The 21,992-nt window shown below is 38.1% G+C and overlaps 1 protein-coding gene across 3 annotated transcripts in view; it reads left to right on the plus strand.

Annotated features, from left to right (window-relative positions):
• LOC136858050 (nonsense-mediated mRNA decay factor SMG7) overlaps positions 1 to 21,992 on the plus strand; it is a 268,885-nt gene that overhangs the window by 194,883 nt on the left and 52,010 nt on the right. For all 3 annotated transcript variants that reach the window (XR_010858592.2, XM_067137287.2, XM_067137288.2), the window contains exon 14: positions 723 to 922. Coding sequence is in view for 2 of the 3 variants with exons in the window: in XM_067137287.2 (XP_066993388.1) it covers positions 723 to 922 (200 nt within the window). In the remaining variant the exon portion in view is untranslated. The remainder of the gene's footprint in view (positions 1 to 722; positions 923 to 21,992) is intronic.

Here is a 21,992-nt window from a genome sequence, read left to right on the forward strand (position 1 = left end):
ATTTTCAACCATGGTCCATGTGAAGAATTGGGAGGAAGGAGGTACTCACCCTATTCATTTACCATTAGCTCCCCTCTTAAATTTTTCTCTTTCATATCTTTTCCAGTATATAGCTGATATTTTTTTTTAAAAACCTTCATTTTTCTTTATTGTATTTATAAAGTTGTGGGAGATTTTACAATATCATCATACTTTTCCTTACTATATTCTTCTTGTGTACTGGTACATTACTGCTATATTTTCTGATTCCCTTTACTTTAAGATCCAGTTTTCTGTTTCTCTGTTCATTTTGTTTTATTGCCATCTCTTCTGTTTTCTTTCTGTTTCTTTATGTCGTTAAACAGGTCTTCAGATATTTATTCCATCACAGGTTTCCCTTATTTCATTGCCCATTTGACCATTGACAGTTTGTTGCATTTTCTGGTGGTTTTTTTAAACCTATCCCATTATACAGAGTGATTCAAATGTTGTGCATTGACAGGAGCAACACGCAACTCCACATCCTGTATGACCATCAGTGCAAGAGGCTTTTTCAAGAATATCTGTAAAATGAGATGCAGCAATAAATAAGTTCCTTGGGGATTCTAAATCACTTCTGTAACTACAGAAAAATAATATTTTAATACTTGATGTAATCTCCCAAAGATGAACAGGTTTTCCTGGAACTCTCTTTGTTCTTTCTGTAATAAGTACCTCACCTGCAGTATTTGTGTTTTTTCCAGAGCGGAGAGCGGGAATCCTGAAACCACAAGGTTCCTTGGAGAAAGCGAGGGAGAAGGAGAGTACGGATACTGTATGGAATGGTGGACCACACACAGTGATGAAACGTGGTCGACAGAATGTGGCAATGCAAGCTATCATGAGAAAGTCTGTAAACACGGGCGAGCAGCAGGATATGTCTCGGGCTGTCGAGGCCAAACAGGTCTGTGTATTATGATTGTCATTGCCTCATTCCTCATCATGTAATATAATGTAATACACAATAATGAACTGTTAAATAGGGTCATCAGATATGCTTTACTGCTGCATGTGGTGTTTTTACTGTGGGCGAGCACACTCTCGTTTGCTGCTTGCAGATCAAGGTCAGTAGCAGGAAGGTAAAAAATACAATGGTACTGTATTTCCTCACATATCAGCTGTCATCGCATATCAGTCGCATCTCTAATTTTTTACCGTAATATTCACATAAATTTTTGTACCAATTAAGTGCTGCAAATCCAATTTGTGGGCTTGCCCCAAGAATGCACGTCTGCAGTAAGAAACAGAAAGGGCCATTGCCGCGCACATTCTGAGCTCAACCAAAGTGGAGCTTCTTAATTATTAGTAAATATTTGTCATGACAAAGGTTAACAGTTACACGGCTTCGTTCGAGCTAAAAATTGTGAAATTCGCAGCAGAAAATGGTAACAGACCAGCCAGCCATGATTTTTTCTGTTCACAAAAACCAAGTGAGGAATTGAAGAAAGCAGCAAGTGGAATTAAAAAACACTCATTCATCCAGGTGGGCATTTTGTGGCCAAAACAGGGCAAGTTGCCGAGTGTTGAAGCATTATTGGAAAGGGTGTGAGAAATGTGGAACAATGGTTAGTGTTTCCCATGAAATTTTACAACTAAAAGCACAGGAAATTGGGTGATCCACGATATTTCGAAAACTTGTTCTAGGCAAGTCGTGGTTGAGTGACTCGGTTTGTGCGGTGTAATAACCTGTTATTATGGCGGAAAACATGTTTGTACCAAAAACTGCCTAAAGACTGCTCCGAAAATGTTAATAGTTTTACAAGCATGTGATCAGGTTAAGACACCAGAACTCGTATCTCCTCTCGCAGATTGGCAAAGCTCAGTTCACAGTTATATGGTTGGGAGTCTCCACCTAATCAATACTTGTTACAATTATAAGTGTATGTATTTAAATTTCAAAATAAATTACAATCGCAGGACTAGTTTCAATCCCGCTGCAAACATCTTCAGCTGCTGAAGATATCATTAACATCAATTGTCAAAATAGTAGATACATCGATTTAAAACATCAATTTATCTAAGATGTATATGCTGTCTCCAAGCCACTTAAACTGTTAATAAAATATAACTCACTGGAATTTTCTAGTTTCCAGTTAGTGAGACCACCATAAACACTAAAGCTTCCTTGGCTTCCTGATCCTCAATTTCAGTACCACAACTCACATAACCAGCAAAGTATTTTCCATCAAATTCAATGTGCTTCCTGATTCACATTTCATCCATCATCAGTGCGCACACTAGGGCTTTCCATTGATAGGCATCTCCTTATCTTTCGAAATGAGGACACTTGCGGCTTCTGAACTGAATCCTGGCTTACCATCCACTGACTGATAACACTTCCCTCAAGTAGCTGTATGCACGACTTGAATGGAAATTCAATGTAAGTGCAAAGCAACGTAGCTCAGGTGGATACTCCGTTCTTGTATCACCACTCTTTGTTTGTATCAGAAGTTTGGCAGTAGCAGAAGGACATTTCTGGAACAATGGAGTTGAAAGGTACTTTGTTTTTTTACAAGTCAGTTTGTGGTACAGTATTACATTATTCTTGAAGTATTTTTTTAACAGACATTGTGATACAATAAGAACAAATTACAGACGTCTAAAGGCTCCAGTTATGTCTGTCTGTCTGTCTGTCTGTCTGTCTGTCTGTCTGTCTGTCTGTCTGTCTGTCTGTCTGTCTGTCTGTCTGTCTGTCTGTCTGTCTGTCTGTCTGTCTGTCTGTCTGTCTGTTAGGTCATCAGCTCAGAGGCTAGTTTCATCCTCATATAGCACCATCAAAGGCTATGCGGTTATAGGGAAACAAAAAAACCTATGGCAGCACCAAAATGAGGCGTAATAGGCAAGATGAGGAGCAAGATAGTTTACCATTGCTTTCCTCACTGGACCAGAAAGTGCTGTTGTAGCACAACTGACCCTATGAGCAACACCTTTCATTACACTTAGGCATACTAGTCATGCTCTGAACTTCATTACTCAGCACTACCCATACCTCAGCAGCTTCTGTATTGTCACAGCCATGGATGAGACCGAGACTTCAATGGAAGCTACACTTTGCTCTAGCCTGTGTCAAGAGATGCCAAATATTATAGGCGACAAAAAGTTTCCTAAAGTTAAACCTGGACCACCGCCACGAAAGTGAAGTAGGCTACATAAAATTATGCACCAATACAATTTATTTAAGCTGTTGTTTTCTTACCTCAAGCTTGTAAGCAGCATCTTCATTTATCATCATTTTCTCCTTCAGATGGTTCATTAAGGCTTTCCCATTCTGAGACTGTTTAATGCCGTGCCAATACTTCTGTTTTTCCTATTTTAGCTTCTTATGGGATTTATGTATAACTTCCCTGAAAACCTGCACGAAGGCCTGGGCTTCCCTTGTTGACTTTACCATTTCCTCAGTGTAATCACCAACATAAGATTTCCTGAACACTTTTGTTTTAGTAGGAGACTTGTTTCCCTCTTCCCAAGGAGCATATAAGGGTCAACAGCAAAAATGTCTTACCTATGTGTAATATAAGAGTAGCCTAACGTGCTGCAATAGATGTTGCAGTTGAACGGTATGTTAAATGAAATGGCGTATGGCTTTTAGTGCCGGGAGTGTCCGAGGACAAGTTCGGCTCGCCAGGTGCAGGTCTTTCGATTTGATGCCCATAGGCGACCTGCGCGTCGTGATGAGGATGAAATGATGATGAAGTCAACACATACACCCAGCCCCCATGCCAGCAAAATGAATCAGTGATGGTTAAAATTCCCGACCCTGCCGGGAATCGAACCCGGGACCCCTGTGACTAAAGGCCAGCACCGTTAAAAACCTTAAACACAGACATTTCACGTAAGGATAACAGGCCACATTCTTGCTTAAATCTATAGACAGTAAAAAAATCTGCTCACACAAACTTGATGCAACAGAATCCAATTGAAGTTTTCTCTTCATACCAGGTTTTCTCCTCTTCTCAGCTGGTAAAAGGTATGGTGGAAAATTAAAAATTGTTGGTACTGAATTTGACATCAGTTTAACTCCCTCACCAAATGCTTATTATCAAAACATTCCAGTGAAAAATGCTTAGAGCATAATCTTGAATGCTTTCCAGGCAAGAAATTCTCCCTTCCTAATGCAGCTAAGCATCGCTTTTTCCTTATGTCATCAGCAGGAAAACTTAATTAAAGCACAATATTAAAAATTTCAGTACCCTAGAAACTGGAACTGGAACCAATAAAATAAATGACTCATAATTGTACACATTCTACAAACACCTGACGACGACTTTATGAAACATATAAACCTCTTACATCATCATAGTTTGTGATTGTCTAAGAAACCAGAGATTAATTTAGGTAAATATGAACTTACCCCTGAAAAGAAATACTAGATTTTTTTTTAAAGTCTCCTTGCACCCATACGCTATGCAATAGTGTACCATTTCATCCTTACCAGTAGCTAAAAGTCGCTTTTAAAGACGCTGATCACTATTCCTGCCTGTAACACAGTGTTCAAAACTTGCGCGCTACCCTTCAGTCAGCTGATTGAGATCTTTGCTTCAAGAATGTGACGTCATCAGCCTTCTATGGATACATGATCGAAGCCTAAAACAATCATCACACAGATTAATTACCAATGAATAACAGTGCAAAGAATAAATAGAGAGTGCAAGATCTTAAGTGTAAGCAATGTGTTGCACACCATTACCAATCCTTAAGAAATAATGAAAAAATTACCTTATTCCAATTAATTTGCATGGTACTATACTTCAGTATTTTCTTGAGTTACTGAAAGATTTTTACTTAATTTATGGGCTTCATCTGATACACGTGAAAAATGAAAACCTACAACCTGTTTTCCAGTCATTGACCGGGTCAGGGATGTAATGCATGAAACATATATAGGCTGTTATTACAATGGGGTCGCCACTCCCAAGGTAATTTATTAATGAGTGATAAATGCTATGAAATGATAATGGAGAGCATTGCTGGAATGAAAGATGACAGGGAAAACCGGAGTACCCGGAGAAAAACCTGTCCCGCCTCCACTTTGTCCAGCACAAATCTCACATGGAGTCACCGGAATTTGAACCACGGTATCCAGCGGTGAGAGGCCGACGCGCTGCCGTCTGAGCCACGGAGGCTCCATCTGATACACGTAATTAATAGCATTTGAAGTTAGTCAGAGAATTGTTATTGACTGTTAGTGACTTGAAAGTATCACAAAAGTGGCATGTAGTTTGGATGGAGCACTGAAATTTAGGTAATGAAATGATTGGTAATTTAAGGAAATAACTATTGGTTGCTGTCGAACCATCTACAAAAAGAGGAAAGCGAGGCTGTGTTAGCAGATGAGAATTTGAATTTTTGAATGAATGTTTAAACAAATTTCTTCAAATGCTTCCCTGTTAGAATCGTGTGTAATATCATCGTTGATCTCGAGTTGGACTTGCCTTGATTGTCTCACTTTGCTATCATTTTCACTGAAATGAAAATCCACAGCCTGTTTTCAGTCATTTGACTGGGTCAGGAATGGAATGAAGCCCCCATCTAGTGGCGAGGACAGAAATTGTGCCGGCTGCCGAAGCTATCATTTACACTGGCTACTTGGAAATTGCTGATGAAGTTCCCTCAATGACTAACCCAAGACTTCACAACACTTTGTCAAAGTGTACTTTAGGTTTTCTTCCATTATGGAAAGGACAAGTTAGGAATAACAAGTGAAACAGACTGTACTTACCACTTGAAAACGTGGTGGTGGTGATGATGATGATGATGATGATGATGATGATGATGATTACATACCATATTTACTCGCATAATGGACACCACTGCATGATGGATAGACCCCAGTTTTCCCCTTAACATTTTGGAAAAAAATTACCTCGCTTCATGAACACATTTCATTTTCAACAAAAGTGTTCTTAGTACCGGTAGATAATATTTTAAAATTGGATGGATTTGTATGCAATAAAACTAGTAAACAGAGATCTTAGGTTGTGTGCTGAGCACACACTTGCCACAAAGTAGAACAATTAATTCCTTAGAACTCTAATCGCAATTGATTAATTTTAATGGACACAAAATAACCCAGTATTGTTAGAATGCCTGCAGTTACCGGTTGTGTTGATAAACTATTCTCTCTTTTTTTTTCAGTGTGTAGGAAGGTAAGGTAAGGGTTATTCTGCCCGAAGGCAGGTCCGAACCTCCGCAGAGGTGTTCCTGAGCTAGAGTTTACGTGCGGTAGGGTGGCCAGTTCCTTTCCGCTCCTCCATTCCCTTACCCCCCCACCAACAGCGTGTGGCAACCCATCCAACTCTTGACCACGCCCAATGTTGCTTAACTTCGGAGATCTCACGGGATCCGGTGTTTCAACATGGCTACGGCCGTTGGCAGTGTATAGGAAGAAGTCAAAATATTCAACTTAGCCAGCGAGTTAGTAACGTTTCATTTTACCAATAATCGCTCCTGTACTTCATTTCTGATAAGTTACAATATGCCATGTACCATGTGTGTTTTATTGCGTGTCTAGACAGCACCCCTCTGGTAACTCACAATTTAAATTAAATTAAACCATACACATTTAAAATATACAAACATTTATTCTGACACTAAAACTAAATGAACTAATATATAGTGTGACTCACAGAATGCCACTAAGACAATGGTTCCCAAGCCATGCTACCCTCTTGTCCCATCAATCACCTCTTTCTCCTTACATCTTTCACTCGAGTGCCTCTGGCTGGCACTGCTACTGTTTTACTTACTGTCAGTAAGTGAACTATGGGCTGAGCAACTTGAAAGATAATCCTGAAAAATGAAATGGAAAAACCTAAGCTCCTCTTTCTCTTTTTAGTAATTACACATGACGACGAGCACGTTTAAAAGGAACACACTTGAATTTGTGTATTCATACACAAGTTCCAGAAATGTTACCATCAGTACACAGTATCATGATCCAGATAATATCTCCAGTGTTCCAGATTATAATTTTTTTTTTTACTTTACAAACACAACATGTCTTCTCTGCAGAGCGCATCTACGCCATGAAGGTAGATTATATATATTTTTAACAAGTACGTCTGTCCGACTCCATGGCTAAATGGTTAGCGTGTTGGCCTTTGGCCACAGGGGTCCCGGGTTTGATTCCCAGCAAGGTCGGGAATTTTAACCATAATTGGTTAATTCCCCTGGCACGGGGACTGGGTGTATGTGTCGTTTTCATCATCACTTCATCCTCATCACAACACGCAGGTCGCCTACGGGAGTCAAATCAAAAGACCTGCACCTGGCAAGCCAAAGTCCTCGGACACATCCTGGCACTAAAAGCCATATGCCATTTCATTTCAACAAGTACCTGTAAAAAGAATTTCACCCACCAAGACAAAGCTCGCCTGCATAAGTGGAGTTTCAACCAACAAGTATATTGGTTCAGCAACCTATTCAAAATATCAGGTAATAGGTAACAGAACAGACAGTGGACAGCTTCCCGCATTAAGCACACCCTCATAAAGGCATCCCCATCTTCCCGGGGCCAGCACTGGTGATTCATCAAACTTTTTGGTGTTCCCTTAATTAGCTCAGATTTCCCAAGATCTGTACATACATAAACAAACTGTATCAAACACAAAAAATCTTCTTGATTCTACAATGAAATAAATGTATACAAAATAGATTTAATAAAACAAATTTCTCTGGGTTGTGATATCTGTACTATCTCAAAACTTGCATTATGTTTATTGAACACCATACACTGTGTCAACTACAGTTTACTGATGATTATTTGGAAGAGTTTGCAGATAATCACACCCATTGTTCTGGCCCCTGTCCCAGTGCTGGACAAGTTTCTTTGTACCATCCACAATAAAGAATACTAGTTCAACCACTCTTCCATGGCATCAGGAACCACTTGATCAGTGGTGTTTCTCTTGCTCTTCATATCTTTCCTAAACAGACCAAAGATGTGACTGTCGCTCAGGGAGAGATCTTGGCTGTAAGATTCCAGCAGACACAGTGCTGACTGTCCATTTTTGCACTGGTAGTGTGTTAATGTGTGTTATTGTGGAACACAACAATCGTGACATTTTACCCAGTCAAAGCACCTTCTTTGCACAGGAATTTAATCATGCTTCAGCTTTTATCGCTACTTAATGGTGTCTCAGACTTACTACATTTTTGAGTTGATACTACAAACATTACATAGTGTAGTTCTGCCACCTCTTGGCTGCCCTGTCAGTTATTTGCAGTGTTACCAGCTGTGTCTGTGTTTCAACTGAACAACGCACATATTCTCAATTGCTTGTGATGGTCTCGTCTGCTATGAGGTAAATTTAGATACTGATACTATTACCCCCAACATTAAATCATCTTCATTTGGGGGTAGTAATAGTAGCAGTAGTAGTATAATGGCAGATCTTTGATCTCGGAGACACAATTAATTGTTGTCCTCCTGATCCCAAAATAATATATTGGATCCCAGCTGAGGTTAGTAACATTGGCATCTGAGGGTGTTAAAATGGAACAACTTGGTGTCATTAGCTACATTAAAGAACCCTTTTCGTTGGCTCAATAGACAGAGGATACTGTGGATGTATTATTTTCCCCGGACAAAGGAATTGCAGAGTGAGATAATGGCATCTCAGGAAAATTTCTTGTCTAAATTTTAGTCTCTTGACTATCTCGAAGTTGAATCACCAAGAGAGTTGGCCATGCACTTATGGTCGCGCAGCTGTGAACTTGCATGCAGGAAGTAGTTGGTTCGAACCCCACTGTCAGCAGACCTGAAGAGGGTTTTCTGTGGTTTCCCATTTTTACACCAGGCAAATGCTAGGGCTGTACCTTAATTAAGGCCCCGGCCACTTTCTTCCCACTCCTAGCCCTTTCCTAACCCCTCGTCGCCATAAGACCTACAGTATCTGTGTCAGCGCTACGTAAAACAAAAAGTTGGATCATGCTTGTTTGATTTGAAGTTCCTTTGTTGACAGATCTACTGTTTCATTTCCATTTATCCCTATGTGAATAAACCCTTTAGTAAACTATTGTTTTATTTCCTAAGACATGTGAACATCTCTTTTGTTCTTTTTCTTCCAGAGTTATAGCCTAGTTAGTTGATGTAATTTTAAATGCAGATTTTGAATCCGTAAGTAAGACTGTCTTTTCCAAAGTCAGCAGTCCAAGGAATGATAGTTGTAATACCATAGCAATTACTTTCCATAAGAACTGCTTTCTTTTGTCTCCAATAGAAATATCATAGGGGAATTATTCAGAGTATATTTCTGCTCCTGGTTATCAAATTTCACCTGATCGCAATTCATCCGTATAAATCTCACATACTAGTTTGGAAAGTACCTTTCATATGTTCTCTGATGCTTACAATCTTAAGGAGTCCAGAGCAGTATAAACATTCTGCTTTTTGTTTTAATGTTTTTATGTTTAGCATTATCCATATGACATCATCTACAGCTATTCCAATTTTGGCTGATGGTTGTTCACAATGTATGAAAGATTATTGTAATACTGTTTGTGTACAAGTTTGTGATTATTATATTGTGATTATTGTTTTAAGAGGAAGTACAACTAGGCAACAACAAGTTTGTGATTCTACCCAGTGGTTTCTGAGGTAGTCTTTCTTTATTTTTTCCTTGCTCTGTCTGTGGATCAGTGGTAGAGCATCAGCCTCTGGCTTCCAAAATAGCGGGTTCAAACCCAGCACACACATTCAGATTTTTGGAGTCTTTTCCTCCCTTTGTTTACCCAACAAAATTCTTTAAAACTTAGCCGTAGACACCCTGGAGAGATTCAGTTTACTCTGCCACCTAATAGGCCTAGAGTAAAACGGAACATCAAAATTGACAAGCAGACGGCCACAGATGGTGTCAAATTAAAATAATGTTTTGCACACGGTAGCTGAGGCCACACTATTATTATTATTATTATTATTATTATTATTATTATTATTATTATTATTATTATTATTATTATTATTTATTTATTTATTTATTTATTTATTTATTTATTTATTTATTTATTTACATTTTATGCCCACATTGGAGCACTGAAATCAATACATTTGAGTTAATTTCTTCTTTTTCTTCTCCCAGACCTTTCTCATCCTCTCTGACCTGGAAGCCCTTTGTGTGTCCGATATAGTATATTGTTTCCGTTCAACTATTTTTAGTTTGAAACTTATGCTTTTGTTCTTCAAAATCCTCTTCTCTTTTCTGTCTTTGATTTGTTGCCGAGTTATACCCAATTCTTCCAAATCATCCTGAACTTCTTTGAACAAATTATTATTGATTTTATTCTTCAAAAAGTAATTGAATAGTTGTTTCAATATCCTGGTGTCTGGTAATCTTGATATTATTATTACTACTTTTTTCGGTTTATAGTTTAAAAAATGTTCATCGTATTTTAAGTCACCTTTGATCTAGAAATCTGTACCGTAATCCTTTTCATATTCTGGTCAAATACAAGTGAGGGGTTGAGAATCAAAGTGGTCTAAATCACTGTAATGCAAAGTTTCAAAACAAAGCATTCTTTCCTGAAAGCTTCCAAAAAATTAGTTTTGCTTCAAATGCTTGCTTGATTCTAAGACACGTTACAGGAAGGACCAATGTAACTTATTGCATTGATACAATAGTTGTATCTATGGTAACAGCTGTAAATTTTAAGGTTAAATGACTTGGGCTGCTTTGGTATTAAATAAAACTTGCGTATTGTTATATTAAAAAACAGGCACATATGTATAAAATGCTACAAAACAAGTTACTAAACTAAGTTCTTTGTTGCATTATTACAGTAAATATAGTTACCGTTCATTCATTAGGAATAACAACTCTATCTGTTCATTTATCTGCAATGAATTCCTCTTCTTCATTTGGAAGAAAGTTAACATCTTCTGCAGTGTTGGAACTTCGTCGGCATAAGAGATATCTGTGTCGGTGCAACGTAAAGCAAATAGGAAAAAAAAAAAGTGTTGGAACTTTTAATATTCTTAAAATATTGATAGAGGATAGGAGGAATGTACTTCAGCAAAAAAAAAAAGCCTGTTTTGTTTCTTAAGTGCATTTATGATGCTTGGCTGTTTGTAGAGTATTTCTTGCTCAGGAAGTCGCATTGTAGGGCAACCTTCAGTTAACTTTGGTTGTGCATCCAAGGTTTGGGAAGTTTTGTCCACATCTAATGTAATCTTGTGTATTATCTGAAATGGTTTATCCTTTTCATACTGAAGCAACTGAATTATTGAGTGCCACTTAACACCTTTATTGTCTGTGGTTTTGGATCTTCTGACAACAGCTTTATCCATTGATTGTGTTAAGTTTACGTTAAGTATAACAAATGTATCCTTTTTCCTTGCAGATGCCATAGCATTATACCAATCATCAGGCAGGTAGATAGGCTTGCCTTTAGCAGAAAGTTCAATTAGACAGAAGTTTGAATCGTTGTGCAAGTATGAATGACCACCCTGAACGTTTGTTCCACAACATCCACACAAGTGTTGGCTTGTACTTGTTTCATTGAAGATAGGGCTACTTTTATATGCCTGTTTTGTCCCATACACATTTCACTGTACAGTATATTAGAATGTGGTTATGAGTAGTTGCATGCAATGTAATGAGGCAAGAGGCACTTTCCTGAGAACCTCAGGATTCCAAACATTTGTCACAACCGTACGTAGCAGCTTAGCCAGTGAAATTGTAACAGTAAGTTACATATTATGACGACAGTAAGCATCTGAAACAGAATATTTAGAAATGGAAGTGCTTTCTGAAGATCATTACTGATTGATACGGTCTGATCTTAATGATTTTGTGGTTTTTTGTTGTCTTTTTTGCATCATCTTTTAACTTCTCAAGCCTGTAATTTAATCCTGAGCTGCTCACTTCCTAGGCAGTTTTTAAATTGAAGATCAAAAGAGGTTTAGGCACCATCAAGTTATAGAATTCATCATATTAAATATACAAAACTTAATGTAATAAAAAGTTTAGGACAACTGACAAAGATCATTATTAATGTTTTCTAGTAATGTGGTGACTGCAGTTCAGGGTTGTCCATAACCACTCGCCATATTTGCAAAAATATATAATTTGGATAAGTTCCACATTTGGTACCTAATTATTTAAGGTATATTTACAAAATAAGCAAAAAATAGTTTTGTTGGAAATGTAGACATTCTGAAAATTTTCATGTATAATTTCCAGGAAAGGCTGAATTTTAAAAAGCTTTTTAAGGTCCTGTATATGTATCCTCTGTAGAATTGTCAACAAAGTGTAAATATCGTAAATTGAATAATTCAAAACTGTCCATTGCCATTATTTGAGAGAATGCAGGGGCTCCTAAAAATCCATCCCTGGTGAAATAGCTCTTCAGGATGGGTTTTTGAATTATTCCCATCAACATTACAAGCCCCAAGAACACATTTCCTCCCCTGTCACTGGCTCCCACTTCCTGGCACATGACCTTGGTTTCAAGGAGGGGCTATATTAATACAGTGTGGCCAAGTCTGTGCAGCCGCCATGTTCATCCCAACTACACCAACAGCGGATTGTATCATGGCAATGTTAGGCACAAAGAAAGTGAAGAAAATATGAATTAATTGAAACAAAACATACTGAATCACATGATTATAATTTCTGTTACATATTTGTTGCTTGACAGAACAAGAAAATAATGACACTAGCAGACATGTAATAACATCCACGTTCTCTATTAGGTTGACAGCATGTTGTTTACACAGATTGAATGAATTTATAACTGGTTCTACTGTACGCTACATACAAACTGTAGGCTACATACTGCATGTACATAAATTTATTTAAAAATGTTTTATTTAGAATAGATGACAGTGCTAGTTCACAAGTTAATTTGATGCCAGATAGTGATGAATGGAAAGAAGTCTCTTGGACACCTGGCTTTCTTAATCATGAGGCGATGACATGGATGATTCACAGTGATAGAAATCGGTCACTTTTTCTGTTATTGCACAAGTGTATCTGGAGTTAATTTCTTCAATATAATCATCATTTTCCAGCTCCACTTTCCTGGGTGTGGTGTACAAGCGCTTGCCACTTCTTCCTGTCAAAGTATAGTTTCTGTTCCTGTATGTCCTCCCACTTGACATTCCTCGTGCTCACACCTTCCTCTCTTCCCGGTTCCTCTCTTTCTGCACGTTTCTTCTTTTTCAAGCTGCGTGGTTTCCAAGTGATGGGAGGCTTCCTTCTTTTCGGAGGCTCTCGGTGAGAGAAAATTGTGGGAATGGCCTTACATCTCAGAATTCTTTTCCCATCCTCTCGTGCTTTTTCCCACATGTGCCTCAAAGTGTACCTTGTGAAATGAAATACCGTACTTACTCGCATATTGACCTCACATTTTATGCCATTTTTTAGATGCTGAAATAGTGGGTGCTGTTGTTATGAGGAAAATTTTCAAACAAATTTTTCATAGACCTGGGGACAAATTGTAGCCATTGAAATTATTGTTAGAAACGTATTTATATAATAACAAAATTAACAAAGAGGTGCCATGCAATTACTAGTTCAGCTTTTGACTAGTACAACATAATAACAGGGGCTGAGACCGGTACATCCACCTTCAAATTAAGCATGGTAACTATTGTGCGAAAACGTACTTAAAATGTACGCTGATTTCAATACAACTTCACTGAAGGCCATAATGGAATTTAGTGGTCTATTGTTACGTTTGACAACATCAGACTGGGAGCAGATGGTGGTGATGTTGCTTTTTTACATCATGTGCTGTGGAAATATTAATTGAAATTTTATAATATCCTTGCCTTTGAAGATGATCTTACTATCTTTGCAAATAGTGTTGAATCAGCAAATAAAAGAATCGGTATTCTTTGTGAAACTGCTATGGAGACAGGCTTGCATATCTCCTTTGAAAGAACAAAATTTGTGACAAACATCAAATCAGCTCCAAAAATCATGAACACAACAGGTGGGAAGGTAGAACAAGTCAAGAGCTTCAAATATCTTGGCGAGATGATCCAGTCTAATTGCTTAGAACAGGAAGCAATCAAGGCAAGAATCAGAAAGATGGAATTAGCATACCAGTTGATGAAAGATATGCACCACAAGAAATCACCAAGTCTGAGAACAAAACTAAGGCACTACAACACCGTGATTAAACCTGAAGGACCTTGGATTTAATAAGCAGAGGATTGCTGGAACAACTGGAGAAGAAGGGAAGATCCTAAGGAAGATTCTGGAACCTATATTATGTGGGTGGACAGCGAAGATTAAGACCTAGCAAAGAGTTATAGGAAGAGATTGAGGGAATTTGAGTCGATGAATAAGAGACGAATACAATTTATGGATATCTCCTACGTATGAATTAAGAAAGGCTGAAAACTCGTTACACATTTCGAAGGGGAAAAGATTGTTCCCAGGTGCTTTAGGGAGATGCTGATATGGAGAGAATGGGCATTAGTCATGAAGACATCCAAAGCAGGAACCACTTTCAACAGTTAGTTTCAGACTTCGTAGGCTTCCGAGAAGAAAGAGGAAAGAAATCTGCAAAAGTAATTTTTCAGATGCAAGAAGGACGCAGATAAGCCAACGAATGAAGCTATATTGGCAGAAGATCAAAACCAGGGGAGGGAAAAGATGATCCAGGATACCGTAGTTTTTACTCCGTGGTCCAGAAGAAGAAGAATATCCAGCCTGTTCTGTTCAGTCCAGTTACTTAAAACTAGATACCATATGCCTTTAAAACAATAATAACTGTACTAAATGCCGAGATATTAGTCGAAACTTTAAACGTTACTCAGGAAACTTGCTCAAAGGACGACGTGTTTTGACCAGTTTACTTGCACATCATCATGACAAAATGCATGTGTAAATAACTTCAGTCATAGATTTCTTTTTCTAAACTGCAAGTCTCACTTTAGATTTGTAGTCAGCCTGATGAATAAGTAGGAGATATGCATGCTGTATTTCTGCGTCAGCTTGTTTGTGCATCAGTTTGAGATTCACCCTTCTCTTTCTTGCACGTTGTCGTGAAGGCCACTGCAAGCTTGATCGCATCCCTGTGCTTAGATGGGAGTGCGTCACGCAATTACGTCACATGTTACTGAAACTGTATTGTCAATAAAACACAAAACACGGTAGTTCATACTGTGTGAAATGAGTAATGTTGCTGTGTTGTTTAACTTACCTTACGAAATATTTTACCAGATACACTCAAAAGATTTTAACTTATTTACAAATGTACAAAAATAAAGAAAGATTGAAACTGTACATGGAGGCTATTTGTTAGTTTTTATTCAGTTCATAATTTACCAAAACTGTAGGTCCTTCACTTTCAGGGGGGCTAGATTGTTTACATTTTAAAATGAGAATGACTAGTTTCACTTTCATTTCGTGGATACCTGTTGGGAATGTGATGTTCTTCGGTAATGTTTTATATTTAATATTACGTACGGAGGTAGTTTATGGCTGTCAGCAGTAATGGCCAACATCACTGTACAGCGTAAGTTTTCATTGCTGGTAGTTTCAATTATAACACTTGCCGCTTCCCTTCTCAGAAAGAGTGGTGTTTTGTGGCATGTTAAAATACACAGGGGTTTCGTCAGCATTGCCAATCTGCGTGAGGATATGCGAGTTCTACTACCTTAACTTTACCTCTGTAATTTTATCAGAGCAGTCGTTAGACATTTTTTGGCACAAAGACGTTTTCCGCCGCAGTGGCAGGTTATTACACTGCATGAACCAAGTCACCCACCCACGACTTGCCTTGAATAAGTTTCTCATAATATCATGGGATCACGCTATTTCCTGTGCTTTCAATTGTACCATTTCATGAGAATCACTGCAACAATTGTTCTGCATCCCTCTCACCTGTTCCAATAACGCTTGCTCAACACCCAGGAACTTGCCCTGTTTTGGGCCACAAAATGCCACTTGCTGCTTTCTCCAATTTCTCACTTGTTTTTCATGTGCTACTGTGTTATCATTTTCTTCCACGGATGTCACCATTTTTAGCTTGAATGAAGCCGTGTAATTGTTAACTTTCCCCATATTTGCTCCACATGGTTGAGTTCAGACTGTGCGCAGCAGTGGCCCTTTACATTTGTTACTGCAGACGCACATCTTGTAACAACCCCACGAATTGGATGTGCAGTTCTTAATCAGCACAAGAAAATCTTGCAAATATTCAATTTTAAAAAATTAAGGATGCGGCTGATATGTGAGTAAATTCGGTAACATGCTGGTCATTCCAGCCAACTATATCGTGGGTACTCAGATTACCTTTAAAAAATTATCCTGGACTTACTTCACATAAACGCAATGCATCATTAGTAGATCACCCTTCTCCTTTAACCATGGCAGCCCATACCTTCATGATAAATCCTTTCTCCGGCCGATTTCTGATTGGCTGCGCCTGGAGTTGTGCTCTGCCATATTCGTCCCTAGTACTGTACACATTGTTTTAATGGTCGTAGTTTGCAGGGAGTTGGTTAAATGCCAGGTTGTTGTGCTTTCAGCTGTACCATAAGCACGCATAAGATTACCCTAACAGATGTGCTGGGTACCAAAAAGCATTTACAGTCTGTTTTAGATGCTGTACTTTGTCAACAAAGTGATTGACCTAATTGTTTGAGAGATAAAAATAGGTCCGTGGGAGAATGTATACTTGGCGCTACAATGACTATACAGATAGAATGTGGCCAACTCTGTTTGATTTCTGATTGATTGCGCCTGGAGTTGCACTCCGCCATATTCGTCCCTAGTTCTGTTACCCGTGACAAAATATACCCCTCACCATAACCAGTAAACAGCGAAGTTATTACAGCTGAAGCTGGTTCTTCTTCATCTGCACCGGGCTGAGTGGCTCAGACGGTGGCCTTCTGACCCCAACTTGGCAGGTTCGATCCTGGTTCAGTCCAGTGGTATTTGAAGGTGCTCAGTACGTCAGCCTCATGTCGGTAGATTTACTGGGACCTAAAAGAACCCCTGCGGGACTAAATTCCGGCACCTCGGCGTCTCCGAAAATCGCAAAAGTAGTTAGTGGGACGTAAAGCCAATAACATTATTGTTATTATTTCTTCATCTACGCTGTCTGCCCAATTTTGCATTAACCTCTTGCTTTGCATAGTCACTCTCGTGTCGCTACCAAAAATATTGCTTTCCGATAAATCACTTCCACTGCTATCATCTATCAAAGGAATAATCTCTGCGAAAAATACCTAGGAAGTATTTGCTTCGGTACTTCCCTTTTTAAGTGGGAAGAATTTTCAAATTACATGTAGTTCACAAAGCATTCTCGAGATGGCAGGAAAGGACGTATTAGTTCTAATTATGAAACAGGGATGGCAGAAAAGTACAAAACTTCTTGATTCATAAGCTGAAAAACTGCCTGCTGCCATTTCTTGATGGATACAGTACTTTTGTATCCATCTCTTAGCACAGGCCAGAGTAAAGTGTAGCTTTCACCGAAGTCCCAGTCTCATCCATAGCTGTGACAATATGGAAGCTGCTGGGGTATGGGTGGTGCTGAGTAATGACATTCAGAGCACGACTAGTGCATCTGAGTGTTATGAAAGGTGTTGCTCATAGGGTCAGTCGAGCTGCAATAGCACTTTCTGACCCAGTGAGGAAAGCAATGGCAAACTACCTCACTCCTCGTCTTGCCTAGTATGCCTCATTTTGGTGCTGCCATTGGTTTTTGCGGTTTCCTTATAACCGCATAACCTTTGGTGGTGCTATTTGAGGATCCAACCAGCCTCTGGGCTGATGACCTAACAGACAGACAAGCTGAAAAAATATCCTGGAAAACAGCAGTGATGCATGTGTAATAGGCGTTCTAACTTCCACCTGCACTGGCCGTTTGTATTATGTCGAAGTGGCTGAACAAGTATAGTCCACCAGATGTACTATGAACGTCAAACCAGCCTGAGTTGTTAAAGCAAATCTACCTTTTTCAGCTGTGGCTAAATGAATGTTATATTTAATTTTGAACTCTGCATTTTTTTGTGCATTGTTTTCAATATTGACAGTTTGTTTGTGCCTGCCACACATTTTTCAAGTGTCATTACAGGTGACATGAAAATAAAGATTGAAATTTGTGTTAAAGACCTGCCGTGGTAGTGTTCTTTTCCACGTGAAATACATAATTTTGAACAACATTGAACATTAATTTTGTACATTTACCTTATGCTTAAATCTGGACGAAGGAACTTTCTGTGAGGTTTGTCTTTACGTATATGAGGACATAAGATGCAAAAGCTGCCAAGTCCACATTGACAAAATTTTCAGAAATTGAGAAAAACGTGCCTCTGCTTTACAATTTAATTTTTTTTTTTACAAGAAATATGTAAGGGATTTGGGAATAATATGAGCAAAGAAAAAAAAACATATACCTGTTATTTTTGCTATAAATGTGGATTTTATTTTGGACTTGGAGGGTTTTGGTTGGAACATGATAGTAATCATCAATTCAAATCTGTCATGTAGATGAATGAAACGCTAAGTCTCTGCAATCAAGTATTTTGCATTAACAATTAAATATTTCAATAATAAAAAGCTTTTTTACAAGTGTAAATTCAAGAATAACGTTTTAATTGAGTTAGTTATGGTTCACCAAATAGATCTTGACAATCGTTAAACTTTCACATTGTTTCAAACTCTCAGATCAGGCACACATTTACTCCCGTTCCCTTCACAGGCAGGCTCATCTTCCACTAATTCAGGTAGATTTTCATGGGAAGCATCGATGAGGTCCTTATAGAATTTGAGGCTCTCCATTTCATGCTATTCCATTCTGTTGCTTTTTCAGTAGGTTGTCTACATCTATGAGTTTTTCTTTTTTCACTTGGACACCATTTGGAAGAATATTGTTTCCTAATCTCTTTCCCTTCTTGAGAATACTTTTAGAGATATATACATCAGTGCGGTAATGTGCTTCACCCTAAACTGTAACTCCACTACTTGTTTTTCTAAGTATTATTCGCTTCATCTGACATGGAATTATTTTAACAGAACAATCTTCCATGTTATTAATATATTTCTTGGTAATTTAAACAAATGTATGTGATCTTACGACCTGATAAACCTCTGTGAAATGAAACTTATGAAGTATGTCACATGAGATGGATGAGCAGTTTCATTGGCTCCTGTGGACTTGGCGGTTCTTGCTTGCCATGATCCAAAGGACTTGGTGGTTATTGCTTGAAACTGCAAATTTCTACATGCGTTTATAACATAAAATGGCAGGTTTTGCTTATGAGTAATAAAATATAACCAAAGAATTCTCCATTGCGCACATAATGATGTATACAGCTTCAAAATGTCAGAAATTGGACTTGGCGGGTTTTGCATATTATGTCCTCATACAGTGACTTTGAATAGCTGGAAAACTGTTAATATGATCAATAATAACTTTCTTACTGTGGTTAGGGATTTGTCTTGAAGAAGGGTGCTTTCCCGTTAGATCCTCTCCTGGTGATTGACCGCAATTCATTTTTAGTATTCTTCCAGCGTGCCATTTGAAATCGTAAAGGTGTCCAGGAAATATTGTTTACATACATGTACTGTTTTTCCAACCAATTGCAAGTGATATTTGTTTGAGGATTGCTTTTCGTGTTTACTACCATCACAAGGCCTTCTTACTGATACAGGAGCCTGATGGAATAATCCACTCAAGTACAATTTATTAACCTTCCTAGTGCCAGGCCTGAAGCGCATACCCATGCAAAAAATGCCAAGCATATTTAATGCTATTTACTTCTTCATCATCATCATCATCAGCCAATTCTATCATTACATGATGTGGCCTCTTTAAGTTGTGAACTCGGGTAAGTCTTTAGCAGAACTCTCCAGGTAGAATGGTCTCGAGCAGTTCTCTGCCAGGTAACACCAGCTATTCTCTTGATGTCTTTGTCCCATCTGTCTGGTGGTCTTCCTCTAGGCCTTTGATGATCTCTTGGACTCCATTCTCACACTAGCTTCATCCTTCGTCCTTCTGTCATCTTCCCTTCGAGCAATATGTCCAGCCCAGGTGGCTATTCTCTCAAGAATGTCATTAACTTTAGTGATTGATCTGATGTCATCTGCTCTCTTCTTATCTTTCCTTGTAAAACCCAGCATTGACCTTTCCATGCCTCTCTGTGCTGTCCTAAGTTTCCCTTTCGTAAATTTGTTCAGTGTCCAGGTCTCACAGCCATAATTCAACACAGGTAGAATACACTGATCATAAACTATTTTCTTCAGATTTACTGGCATATTTGATCTGAAGGCAGTTGAATTTCTTCCATACGCCTGCCATCCTAGCTTAATACGTCGAAAAATTTCTGGTCTTATATCACCTTTCATATTCATCAACTGACCCAGATAGATATATTCATTGACCTTCTTGAACGACATGTTGTTGATGTTCACAATTCCTGCTGTGACCCACTTGTTGGACATGACTTTTGTTTTGGAAATGTTCATCTTCAAGCCGACTGACTCAGTAACTAATGTCTGGAGTTCGTCGTTGTCGTTTGCCAGTAATGGAGAAAATGGTCGAATTACTGAAAAGGAGGAGATTTTGAATTTTATTAGAGACTTTTATAGCAGTCTTTATAGTAAAACAAAGGAAATTTTGATAGCACCTGGCCTAAAAAGTGCAACTAAAGTTCCAGATATACTTCCTTCGGAAGTCAGATATGCTATAGACAACATGAAGAAAGGAACTGTTCCCGGTGATGATGACCTTTCTGTTGATATTCTGAAGCTTACAGGTGATGAAATAGTATACTACTTGGCTAAAATCTTCACTTCTTGTTTACACAATGCTTCAATCCCAGCATCATGCAATAAAGCAAAGATTGCATAAGAAAGGAAGTATTCACAATATCCAGAACTATCGCCCTATAAGCTTGCTCTCTGTTTTGTACAAACTTTTTATGAAGATCTTGTTACACAGAATCAGCTTTACCCTTGACACAGACCAGCCAGTTGAACCAGCAGGATTCCGCAGCAGCTTTAGCACAATGGACCATATTCTGGCTCTGCTTGAAGTGATTAGCAGAGCAAATGGAGATGGCAGTGTCATAGTTAAATTGGGAAGGAAAGGGCATAAGGATCAATGGCAGAAGGCTTAACAACTTGAGATTTGCCATTTACTTATACTAAAATATTCCTAGGAATTGAATCGTTGGCCATAGCATACTGAAATTTGCTTTGATTCTAACCAATATATTGGCACATGTCCTGCAGCTGATATAAAAATCCTAAACTTAAATATAATTATATAAATCTGCATTTTTATAGGCTGCTACAATTAAAAAAATAACAACATCCAAATTCTGCAAGTATTTTCTAAAAAGCTTTTTTGAAATTTGAATAAAAGTTATACAATGACATCACACACAACACCTACTACCGATAATAAAGAAAGAAAACAGGAAACAAATCAATTAGTTTCTTAAAATATAAAATTTGTTGGCACCTTTGTATTCTTCGAAGTTTTTTGAAAAGTGTGAATTTTTTCTTGTTAGTAATCAAACTTACCTTGAAATAATCTCACTCAGGCCTATATCTAAGTCACGATATACAAAATTAAAAAATATTACTCCCCTACTCTACTGTTTCAAAACTGTGCATAAATTAAAAACAATAATTTGAATAAAAAATTATACAGTTTGATTCACAGATATGGAAATTAATTTTTACAGAAATTATACATTTGATCACACACTGAAAATGGTAGCTTTCATGGAAACACAACTCTCCAGCAATATTTCAATGTATATTAGCCAATGTATATTATGCCAAACAGATGTGATTTAAAAAATCATGGACCAAGTAGACCTTTTTCACATTTTGGGCAAATGGTGCGTGATTGTTTTCATTTTTCACCTTTTTCTTTGCTGGCCTTGCTACATACACAGTATTCTCTTTCCTTGTTACCTTCCAATTTTCTTTAAAAACATAAGCTGAATTGTTATGTGAGTCACATGCATTGAGGACAGGTTGAGATGGTTCTACAATGTC

Source organism: Anabrus simplex, chromosome 1 (assembly GCF_040414725.1).
Source record: "Anabrus simplex isolate iqAnaSimp1 chromosome 1, ASM4041472v1, whole genome shotgun sequence".
In the NCBI taxonomy this organism is placed as follows: Eukaryota; Metazoa; Arthropoda; class Insecta; order Orthoptera; family Tettigoniidae; genus Anabrus; species Anabrus simplex.